At 38.8% G+C, this 12,202-nt stretch overlaps 1 protein-coding gene across 12 annotated transcripts in view; it reads right to left on the bottom strand.

Annotated features, from left to right (window-relative positions):
• Window positions 1–747: 747 nt before the first annotated feature.
• LOC141428974 (ubiquitin carboxyl-terminal hydrolase 7-like) overlaps window positions 748–12,202 on the bottom strand; it is a 31,122-nt gene continuing 19,667 nt past the window's right edge. For 8 of the 12 annotated variants that reach the window (XM_074089075.1, XM_074089074.1, XM_074089080.1 and 5 more), the window contains 10 exons: window positions 11,751–12,024; window positions 11,219–11,310; window positions 9,689–9,885; window positions 9,082–9,189; window positions 7,644–7,806; window positions 7,425–7,546; window positions 6,538–6,673; window positions 5,678–5,836; window positions 4,647–4,740; window positions 748–3,388 (listed from right to left, as the gene is read on the bottom strand). In XM_074089075.1, coding sequence (XP_073945176.1) covers window positions 3,273–3,388; window positions 4,647–4,740; window positions 5,678–5,836; window positions 6,538–6,673; window positions 7,425–7,546; window positions 7,644–7,806; window positions 9,082–9,189; window positions 9,689–9,885; window positions 11,219–11,310; window positions 11,751–12,024 — 1,461 coding nt within the window. In that variant the 3' untranslated portion in view covers window positions 748–3,272. Of the gene's footprint in view, window positions 3,389–4,646; window positions 4,741–5,677; window positions 5,837–6,537; window positions 6,674–7,424; window positions 7,547–7,643; window positions 7,807–9,081; window positions 9,190–9,688; window positions 9,886–10,776; window positions 10,804–11,218; window positions 11,311–11,750; window positions 12,025–12,202 lie in introns of all 12 variants that reach the window. The other 4 variants (XM_074089077.1, XM_074089076.1, XM_074089079.1 and 1 more) reach the window with 4 other exon arrangements.

Below are 12,202 nucleotides of genomic sequence, written 5' to 3' on the forward strand. Positions count from 1 at the left end.
GCATACTACCACAGAATCAAAAGCATCTATCGTATACATACCTGACAATGAATATTTTTAAAGCTAGTCGTATTTTCAATAATTACAATGGAAATGTGACGTATCATGAAATTTATAAGGTTCAGTTTCCAATTCAATGCAAGTGGTCGCTAAATCACTCTACCTTAAAAGTTAAAGAGTTAAAGTTTCTTGCTTACGGTCTCTCTCATTTAAGGTGCGACCAACGGCACGGAATCGCAGTGACGCACCGTATGCGCACCGTTTTTATCGAATGCTCTCCACACCGCTGCTTAAAATACGAAATCGCAGTGACGTGTCGTAAACTTCAGGTCTTTACCGAACAAAAGTCGCGTGACGTTTACGGCACGTCACTGCGATTCCGCACCGTTTGCGTATTTTAAGCAGCGGTGTGGAAAGCATGCAAAAAACGGTGCGCATACGATGCGTCACTGCGATTCCGTACCGTCACCGTTTTATTAAGCAGCGGTTTGGTCGCACCTCTATTCAATATATACGACAGGAAACTGATAGCGGTTAAAACGCTCGTAGAACTATCCATCTCTGGGAACATGAGTTTTCGAGCGTTTGAAACGCCCCGACGACCCACGTTGCCAGCCCGTTTTTCTTTCCATAGAGCAGCTCTACAACTCACTTATCGAGTTTGTTTATTATAAAATAGTCTTTCATAATCGTTGGAGTTAACGACAAGGGGAAGGGTAAAAAGGTAGTTCAAAATAAACAAGTGTAAACAAATATAGGATTATATTCAGTGAAACGTTCACGTCCAACATAACAAACATTGGATCTTCTCCAATAGTTTGTAAGTACAAGCTGTCAGAACTCTCCAACCGTGGTCCAGTCCTACACACGGTTCTAAGTAAATAGTGAATCAATCAACTATGAAACTATAATCCCATTTGCCACTATTATTTCCGGCAAAAAAATTAGTTAAAAATTAAATAGTAACATATACACGTTCGGATGTTTTAGGGCTTACAGCCAGAATTAACAATAAGGTGCTAGAGTTAGATGTGTGCAAGGCGCCGCCGCGCCGCCTTTTGGTGATTCGACAGTCAAAACATTTATTCTATCCACACTTCAATATTTTCTATAAAACAGGTTACATAGGAATTCACATATCGTTACGTTATTTATTTAATAGAAAAAGCAGGATCTTGTTAACTCGGGGCCCGCGCCCCAGGGGTGTAGCAAGTATATACAGGCTCGACTAATAGTTGCTATTATATCACAATGTAACTATCAATGGGATTAAATTTGATTCAATGACGCTAATACAAAACGAGCTACAACATAAATTTATTAAGATGTCCTATGAAAAATAAGCATTTATTGGTAAAGATTCAACACATGATAAATGATAACGCAATAGCTAAAAGTATTATGGATAGTATAATGATAACAATATATTTAACTCTATGTTAAAAGTAGAGGGTGCGCGCGAGGACAGTGCAAGCGCGGCGGTAGGCGACTGTCGACCAAAGCTCTAGCGCAAGCCATACTCACCACACTCCGACAGACCACAACCAATAAAGATTGGCACTAGATAGCAAATCCAATTTAATGTTCTAAAAATATCATAAAATGTTCATCAGTAAGATTTCGTCAACGCCATTTTAATACTTTATTACATGGTTCGATAAAAATCAGCCTTGTCAGGGCACACCCTTAAGATATACTAAATAAATTACCTAATCAGTTTCTAGTAAAATAATTAATACGCAACATATCACAACATTTCATTGATAATGATAATGAGCCTTTGTCAAAAAAAAACATTAATTTTATTATTTATTTTTGTTCTTATTCGATCCTAGTACCTTAAAGATATTTCAATAATCATAATTGAACGATTGATTCGGCGCAACTTTCTTACAGTCGGTTTTGATGGACGGTCGCCTACGAATGAGATATGAAACACACCTAACCTCTAACCATTGAGAATTCGTTAATAAAATGCGTTTCGCCGGCAAGACGACTCTGCGCCCTATACCAGCAAGCGACCACACACAGGCACATTTGACTATATACATATAATAATACCCTTAAAACATCATTATAATATATCTCATAGTACAAACTCGTATCTAAATAATGCTGTATACTCTGTAGAAATGCTCAAGTCGAATCACCAAAAATGCTGAAACCAGTCGCTTCCGACCAACCAACTAGTCCGTGCTTAAGAATAAATAAAGTTCAAATTCGACATTCTAAGCATTAGGGGAGGCCAAACACGATTTCAACACTGGAAATGCTAACAAGCATTAATAAATTGACATTTAATTGAACATAACCGATACGATTGACAAAATATTATCCTAAACTACTAAGACGCGACTATACCCTTCGATATACATTTAATATTGCCAAGATTACAAAATCAAGGTGGCAAAAATAATGGCGTGAAATAAAAATGTAACCGATAAATAAGAAAATAGGAGTTTAAATTAGCAGCGAAATCAACTCGAACAGCGTCTTCAATTTTCCATGGACGCATCCAATTTAAAAAGAGAGAAGAACGAAGACATAAAATGCCCAAAAGTTTTACCAGTTAAACTTTTATGTCGCGTAAATTATTATATGAACCACGCTTAATAGTCTGTGTAAGATGAGGAAAATCGTCGCGTCGTTGTAGTTTAGACGATTAAGGAGTCATTATTTTTCGGAAAATCATTAATTATTTTTTTAAACTGCAAATCTTTTGAATACAAAAACAATGATACGTACATCTGCTAGCAGGACTACTGTTTCCAATTATTTACTACGATGAGTGTCACCTATGGTCCAAATATATATACGTAATAAATAGCGCGGTATAGGAAGTCGAATTGGTGTTTGTATTGACGTCCAAGTGACAGTAACAAAGCGTTTTAAACAATACCGAATGGCAAAGGTACGTGAGGCGTTCTCGAGCTCACAATCCTCTGCAAGATCGTATATCAGTATCAAAAAATCTACAAAATCTCGAGAGTTTCAGTCGATCACATCCAGCACTGAGTTACTTTCACTTGAAAAAAACGGCTACGTCTAGGGCCCGTATAAATATGCGACTTTAAAATTACAAAATTATGTACACACAACATGGTCTAATCTACTTATGTATAAAACATGGACTCGACCACATTCTTTGCAAAAATATGGAAATAAATCTGCTTCTGATGTCGTAGACAGATAACAGAGTAACGTGAACGAAAGTGAAATGTTATTTACATAAGTATCGGGGCCCTAGTGCGGTGGCGCGGGAGCGCGGGGCCTCAGTTGTAGATTTTGATGGCCTTCTCGAGATAGTTGACGCGCGAGCGCTTCGGCGTCTTGTTGATGTGATCGAGCCCCAGCCACGGCCGCCCCGTCGCGTCTGGAAGGGACACATCTTTTTACATTTTAGCACATATCCCTCAACGAATAATCGCTATGCTAATGGTTGCAATTTGGAATTTTGGAAGTTCATTTCGGAACACAATTAAACCTTTCGTATGCCTTGTCCCTGGATCAGTCTAAAATTTAAGGCTATATAACGCATGTTTTTCATTACATTAGGCATACAAAAGGTATCACTTTTTTGCAAACGATGCGCCGAACATGCAGTCGCATAACCGCGCCTTGTTTTCATACTGATTTAGGCGGCGTTTCCAACTGAGATGTACGCTACTTCATTTATTTATCTTCGCTCAGCGCAGCTCTAGTGGAAACAGCTCACCGGAGCGAGGATAAGTAAATGAAGCATTTCTATTTTTTCATGACAAACACTTTCCCCGCAACGTACCCTCGCAGATCTCTGGAAACGCAGATTTATACCGTGACGTGACAATAAAAAAACAGTAGGCTCGTTCTAAAGCTGGGTTTACCGGGGGTAATTTTTATTGCTATTAGCTTCACTGAATGGCTATTTTTATTAAATTTCAAATTCGAGCAAAATGTCTCGATTCCGTTGAACAAATAAATTGTTTGATTGTTAAAAATATGTATGTAGAGATTCTAATTGAAACCCACGGTACTCCCTACCTTAGTCTAACATGGGCTATACGTTATGCCAATCCAATTTATGGAAAGTGTAAACAAACCGATTTAATCGAAATTCTTGTATAAACACCCACATTTATCCATAATTCGTTTCTTTTAACTAGACGTCAAATCACTTTTTTCACCAAAATTCACTTGATTTCAATATTTAATTTTCATTTGAAAAATCTTCGTCAAAATCTGACACTATTTCTTGAATGAAACTCGTGTATAATCTGTAGTAGCATAAACTAGCATAGAGATGGTGGAAAACTTGACATTTTAAAAATCGATTAAAACTCGATTGAATAAGCGATTATTATTTATTTACTAAATAAAAAAAATAGTTACTGCTTTTATAATTGAATAAACAGCCTTTGGAATTAAATCAAGTATTGTTAATAATAAAATAAACAAAAATACTTTGCTCTATTCAGTTAATAAATTAATCGATTTACTGAACAGATTAATTATTTTGCAATAGGTTTTCACATCATTAAATGTCTATGGTCGGGTTAATGGCGTCTTTGTTTACCCTTTCTATAAATTGGATTGACATAAATCATAAGCAAATACCAATATTATGCCAATCCATTTAAATCAAATTATAGTAAAGAGTTGATAGTTACTTGCGTTACTGCTTGGCCTAAAGTCGAATATGTTTATTGTCGCTCCTTCACTTATGTAGTTAGGTCGGCCATTTGTCACTATAGCGAAATTGTACTGTAACAAGAAAAAAATAATTAGAAACGGTTTCCAATAATACAGCACCAGGTGTTCACGGAAGGACCCACGTAACGCCATGTTGCCAATAATGTAAAATATCATCATCATTTTCGTCTTATCCATATTCATTTTTAGACTCGCTTGTTCCGAGAGATTGTTCTTGATCGCTCATGTGTTGAGATTGTCGAGCATTTTGCCATTACTATAGGTACGATTCATCGGAAAGTTACAGGTTAGTGATGTACATACGGTCGCTATCAGATGTTTCGGAGCGGCCAAGGTGATCAAAAATATCGATACATGAACTCCTTACGAATACCTTAACAATAGTGTATGTGCCGATATTGTTGACCACCTTGAGCGCTCCGAAATATTAGAAGGCGACTGTACAGTCACGAATCTGAATTGTTGAGCCACTTACTACTGTTTGAAATTTGGCCGTATAATGTTAATCTCATTTATTGACAACATTTTTATACCATTCATTCATTCGTCATCATCATTTCATTTTCTTTCTTTTTTTCTTTTTTTTTTATAACACGGCTAAATTATGAACAGTGGCTCAACAATCCCGGTTCGCGATGCTACTCGCCGTTTATGTTGATGATATTTTGCACTTGCAATGTATAAACATTCATCCTTCAGAAAATAAGTCGTGTCTGGCGGCCGTTGCAGCGGGATCGAAAGATATTGATTTACAGAAAATAATTTTATTTCGCTATAATCGTTACTCTGTCCACCATATTTTCTTTGCGGGTACAAAGTCGTCGAGGGGAGGCATCCCCGTTGCGCTTCTATTCACAAAGCTCCGAACCAGCAGAACTCGCTAGCTCTTCCAATTGATTAATCCTGTACTAGCTCGGTTGAAAGTAGATAGATGGCGCTGTGTGTAACAGCGGCCTTGTGATCTTGGTCCATAAAGGTGTAGAGTTACCTTTTCCCACTCCTTGTTGGGTATGTCCAGTTTGGCCTGCAGACGGTCCCGCACGGCCTGGAACGGCTCGAGGTGCTTCACGCGCGTGTAGAACGGGATGCCGAACGTCGCGTACACCTGCTTGTGGAAGTGGGCGCACGGCACCAGCGCCTCGTCCTCCTGGGAAAAGAAACAATGACTCGTGTTTGATACTATCGAACCAACTGAATCGTGACCCACTGGGGAACCTTTTCGTAGAATAAGTATTTGGTAAAGTAAAAATTTAATTTTAAATACAAACTGTTGACTGTAGTTGTATCGTCACCAAAACTACATTTGCATGCCAAATTTCAAGTCGATGCCATTAATCATTGAAGAGTTCCATCCTGTGGAGACAATCCTGACCGGACTACCAGGATGTCACTACCAGATTATTTTATATTGCCACTCAATTTACATAATTATACCAAATTTCAGGTCAATGCAACTAGTGGAAGTTGGTCGAATTTTACTTGCAAGATTTGATTACAGACAGACAGGCAGGCAGACAACGGGACAGGTAAAACTAAATAAAAGCTTCTAAAAAGTCAGTGTCATCGCATTGCTTAACAAGGGAATTCATTATGACGCTTACTGTGACAAAGTTCTACGGTGGGTCAGGAATCAAATGGTTCGACTGTACAGTCACCTGCATTAATATCTGCCACAGCGGAGCGCGCAAAATGTCTGACACGTCCTACCAGCTCTAGAAATAGAGTCGTATCAGATATTTATAGAAGAAAACACGATCCTTCCGTAACGCAACAGACACGGCAATAGACATCGCTACAACTTCGCGGACACTTTAAAAATGGTTGGAACCATCGGCATGACTATGTTACCTGTAAATGGAGCTCGTCCCTGGGGATCTCCTCTATTCGGTAGAGCCGCGGCGGAGAGATGATGACCTGGTCGAGCGTCAACTCTGAGTCGGGACCCGGCAGCACCTTGTGACATGACACCTCCACGATCCTTAGCCTGGAACCACCAAACAAAGTGAATCAATACCAAAGATGCGCGAGGATGTGTTTGTGTGTGTGTTTTTCATGAACCAATAGAAACGTTTCATTTACCCATTCCTCGCACAGCACATCATGGAACAGCACATGATGGAAACAGCTGAACGGAGCGAGGTGGGGTAAATGAAGCGTTTCTATTGGTTCATGAAAAACACATTCCTCACAACACATCCTCGCATATCGAGGGTATTCTGGCAAAACAGAATAAGTGCAAAATTTTTTTTTAAAGTTACATACATAGGCATACTCACTTTATTCTGCTTTATTTATCTAGCAAAACCGTATAAGTAAATAAAAATTGTGCACTAATGCGGTTCTGCCAGAATACCCTCGATATATTTGGTTAAAAATGCAGCCTAAAGCTCTTCGCACACGTGTAACAACAGCCACTCGACTCAAGTTAATTATGGAAAATAAGCCTAATGTCGCATTCCCTACAGTACAATTTTCAAAATGTGTTTAAAGGTAGTGTACGACGCTTGATCTAGTGTCGGCTAGCGTATGCAAATGCAAAGTGGGCGTGTTGATAGTATAGGAGTAAACGCACCATTGGAGAACGCTAACACAATGGTGATTTTACACCAATAAATTTAATGCCAAGCTAAAAATGCTAGCCTGTATCATCTATCATATAACATTATTAATTATGGCAAAATTTTACATTAGTGACATTTTATTTTATTAAATTTATATTAATTTACTCAACTGACCTGCCAGATCCATCGGGTGACATTTCAACAACTTTAGCTGCCTCTTCTAATATGTCTGCGACTTTACCACCCTTGTTTGGATATAAAATTAATTCTTTATCTTCTTTATAATTTGGACCAACCTGTAAATCAATACCTTGTTTAGTTTAGTAAACTTTTTCATATTTTCAAGTAAAATCTGACGAATTTATCGAATAAATAAATTAAATGTACACTTACCCATAAACATTTGAACTGTTTCTTATTGTCCAATTCGTTAACTTTAATAGATAAAATCTGATAGAACAATTTCTTAGGGCACTTTGGTTTACAGTACACTAACAGATCCTTCAGTATGCCGTCGTAGGAATACCGCAGCGGCAGGCCAGGGGTGTCCTTGTAACTACAACAATAGCAAACGAAACAATATTAATAATCTACATTATAGCTCAAATTGCATTTAACCTTAAATCTCTGCCTATTACACCATGCCACATCGTACCTTAAGGGCCTCATACACTGTACGATTCGTCTATACGATCCGTCGCTTCAAACCGATCGAAACGACGAATCGATAGTGTATGTCAAGATCGTTAACGATTTACTTCATCGAAGACGAAGTCGGAGATCGCAACAAAAACCCATGCAATCATGTATATCGTAACGATGAATCGACAGTGTATGGCTCTTTACGATCAATCATCACGATTTTCATCAGATCGATCGTACAGACGAATCGTACCGTGTATGGGGCCCTTTAGCCCATCGTAACCTGAGGCCGTGTTGTCTACCGCGCTAATGTCCGCGATCGCATTCACCATTTCTTTCTACCCTCGTCTTACACCGTGTGACAAGTGTGATAGACAATAAGGCCTCAATGAACTGCAACAATTACTTAGCTCACCCGCGACCCTATGATAGCTACGAGAATGCAAGAAATGTGTGTTACTCCACCTCTTCACTGTAATAACACACACACAAATCACACAAACCCATCTATCACCACCACCACGCTACACTGACGCGTTTCGAACTCAATCAGAGCAACACAACCAATGCTACCAGATGTCAGAGCAAACTAATTGTTTCAGTTCATTGATATGGACCTCCGCAACCCCCGATTCAATAAATAAGGCCTCGGGTTAAGGGATATAATTGTCTTCTACATGTATTTCAAAGTTAACTTTAACAGCTACGTAATGATGATACAAATTCGTTCTTAACCCTTAATAAGGTAGAGGCGATTCAGCAAGTGTGCATTGAGTTGGAAACTGAACCTTAATAATATCACAATACGTCACAATTTTCATTGTAATTATTGAAAATACGACTAGCTTTAAAAATATTCTTTGTTAGGTACAGTCAAGGGCAAAGATATCGACACGGCCAAAGTTGCAAAAATATGTATACACGGCCTTAATGTTAAGTGCATAAAGACGTGTACATATTTTTGCTACTTTGGCCGTGTCGATATCTTTGCCCTTGACTGTATGTATTCGATAGCTGCTTTTGATTCTGTGGTAGGTTACTTTTATTAATTATTTTTTATTTAATTATTTTTTATTCGACTGGATGGCAAACGAGCAAGTGGGTCTCCTGATGGGGATACTCCAGTAAATGGGGCCTTATTAAGGGTTAAAGTACCCTTTCATATAAGGAAGAGCATGATTTAACTTACTTCTGACACTTGAAGAACTGTATTAAGTAAGGGTCGACATTAAGCCGCAAGCCGACCGCCCTCGCCATCTGCTCGTAACGCATTTGCATTGACAATTCCATTGTGAATCTAAAAAAAAACTTAAATTATAATACAAGCGCTATCGATTGCGTGCATTAGTTATAAATTATAATAATCCTGGTTAATATTTATTACATTTATTTACTGCCAGAGAGTATTTTTTTAAGCAGCTATTTTAATAACTAATCGCATACTGGCATAAGGACTAATCTCCCTCATAATGCAAAGAATACACCTGCCTAGACAGTAAGTGCGTCATAAATTCTACAGGAGATTTAATTAGAATCTTAGCCACGCTAACTTTAGTTGGATATTTGGACTCGTCGACCATTAGTATAGTCCATGAGAACGTTTGTACGTGAGCACAGCGAGAGAAGAAGTAGCACATATTGTGCCGACAGAATGTAGTTATGTAGATGATGATTTGAAGATTTACACTCTCTGGCGTATGACAACCAGAACCATACGTACAGTGAAGTCACCATTCATATGTTAACTTTGTGCCATGAAAATTCTCATAGACTTAGTAAGCACATCGTTGACTCACCCAGGATCATTAGGCAGGGTCTTGTCCACGAACTGCACTTCAACCTTGTAGAAGATGTACTTGAAGTAGTCCTGGCAAGTAGGCAGCTCCAGGTCCTCGTGCCGATGGTCGGCTCGCTCGAACACGATGATGTCGCCATCCATCAGTTCGTCCAAAGCCTGGCCGCGTGCACACGACTCAACCCGAGCGGCGGCCGCCTTAAGGCCGCCGCCGCCACAATGTTACGTTTTAGGGCGTGCAATTGCCATGTAGAGAGAGGTGGGGTTCTCGCTTGTGATACAAGGAGCTTGGAAAGCTATTAGATTATTGAGTGCCGGGCAGTTTATGGTCAATTCAAAAGTACGAATACTATATTTTATTTTATTTTTATTGTTAGTGGCGCTATAGGAGTTTTAATGATAATTCACATTAACACCCTAAAAATTACGTATGGTACACTAAAAATTTATTCCAATAGTAATTTAATGAAGTCATTTAGAAAGTTTAGGGCCTGTTTCGCCAATCATATATATATTTTTAGGTGACAGATGGATGCCGTCTCTGATTATTCAGATAAAACAAACAGGGACGACATCATAGTTATCTGGCACATAAAATTTATCCATGAGTGGTGAAATAGACACTTGGTGTCGTGTCGTCAGGGAGGAATACCGTGAAATTTAACTTATATATCGTTATGTGTAAGAATTGCACGCCCTACTCGTATTTATGCCGATTCGTTTTCTAAACAGCATCCTTTTAATTTTCCATTAAATTATAAAGTATTACAAACTTATTAGCAAAAAAACTAAACCATTGTTTTAAAACAAATCAGCATTTTAAACATTAATTTAGATAAGTTTTAGCAATGATTTATGATCAAGCACTACAGGCTATCGAGTTGAGTGAGAGACTATTATAAAGTTAATTTTTCTACAAGTTGCTTTTTATCAAAAACTAAACCGAAACAGTGACCGAGCCAAAAAGCGCAAGTGTACTCGCCCTACTCGGCCTCTATAAGATAACTGGTACGTAGATGGCAGCTAAAAAGCATTATTACTGTCTAAGCTGGATTGTGAGTACGATGTATAATTTATAGTGACACGTACCATACCTGTACCGGCCATACATGGTAACTATAAATGAATTGGTTGTCCAAGTACCAAGAATGAACTAGAATGTTGGGAGGATACTTCTTTCGACATGATTTTAGAAGTATTAGGTATTTCAATCCTAGTATTTCATCTGTTTGAAGCAGCCTAAAAGGTAGTCAAAGTACGAGTATGACATTCGCCTAGTCACTAGGCCCTAGTGTAACTTGAAAAACCTAAATTCTTTCCAGCAAATCCTTCTGTAGAGATAAGAAAGGAATCCTCCCAAACGAATTCAATTAAGTGGTAAACAATTTAAATACTCAATAAATATCTGCCTTTCGCTACTACTTCAACAATAAGAGATTTCAGTATCAATAATTAACCTTAGAACCTTACGGGACCTATTTCTGTTGCAGCCAAACAGAACTACTGATAACTGATTAATGATTAATAATACCTTTTCGAGGGGATCGTTGTAGTTATTTATCTTCTCCACGAAGTCAGGCTTTATCTCCTCGTAGAGGACCAGAGGCGTGTCGGACGGGAAACCTGGCAAAACAAGTATACATTATCAGTACACACTTTATAATAATATTCGTATGTCAGCGATCACAATAAGTTATTATTAGGGACAGACTTCAGTTTCGGTTTTGGCTATTTTCTGTCAAAAAAATCCTTACGGCCTTTCTTACGGTTTTGTAAATCAGCCGAAATACGTGAGATCTCGTGCGTCATACAAACAGCGACATTCACGCTAACTACAGAAAGTGGTATTTTCGTATTTTATTTGCCTTAAACCCTTTGTTCCTCTATTATCCAAGTGTAAAAAAACACACAGACTTGTTAGGCCGCGCGGGTGCATGGCGGGTGCATGGCACCTAATAATAGAGCAGCGCTGTGTAAACCGGGTCTCTGCTCTACTGAAGACTATTGAAACAGCACGCCGCTCCGGCGCCAAGCCCAAGGCCCTAAGATTTCAGAGCACTTACCAGCACGTTTGTTAAGTATCGGAATGAGATCGGGCAGCTTGCTGGCGATGGGCAGGTAGTGATGTCCACAGTAATGTATGCGCTTCTGCTTCGGATCGTAGAACTTGAAGAACAGGACCACATCGTTATCCTTGTCGAAAGTCGGCAGCGTGCTTAGACCAGAGTCAGGCGGCAGCATTTCTAAGAAAATGTTCCACGGGTTTGTGTTCTCCGACACGTCTGCTACTGTCTTCAGTTGGTCGTTGATTATGTCCAGGCAAGTTGGTCTGCAAGTCTGTAGATAAAATGATGGGCGTTATAAGTTGAAGAGGTCGTGTAACACTAGAAATGCTGTAAGCCAAAGAGATGATTGATAAATTGAAATAAAAACGTGCGAGGAATAATATTTCACGAACAAGTAGCACACTTGATATCATACAAAAATAGGCCAACAGGCCATGACCATTGTGTAC

The sequence above is a fragment of the Choristoneura fumiferana genome, chromosome 6 (genome assembly GCF_025370935.1).
Source record: "Choristoneura fumiferana chromosome 6, NRCan_CFum_1, whole genome shotgun sequence".
Classification (NCBI taxonomy): domain Eukaryota; kingdom Metazoa; phylum Arthropoda; class Insecta; order Lepidoptera; family Tortricidae; genus Choristoneura; species Choristoneura fumiferana.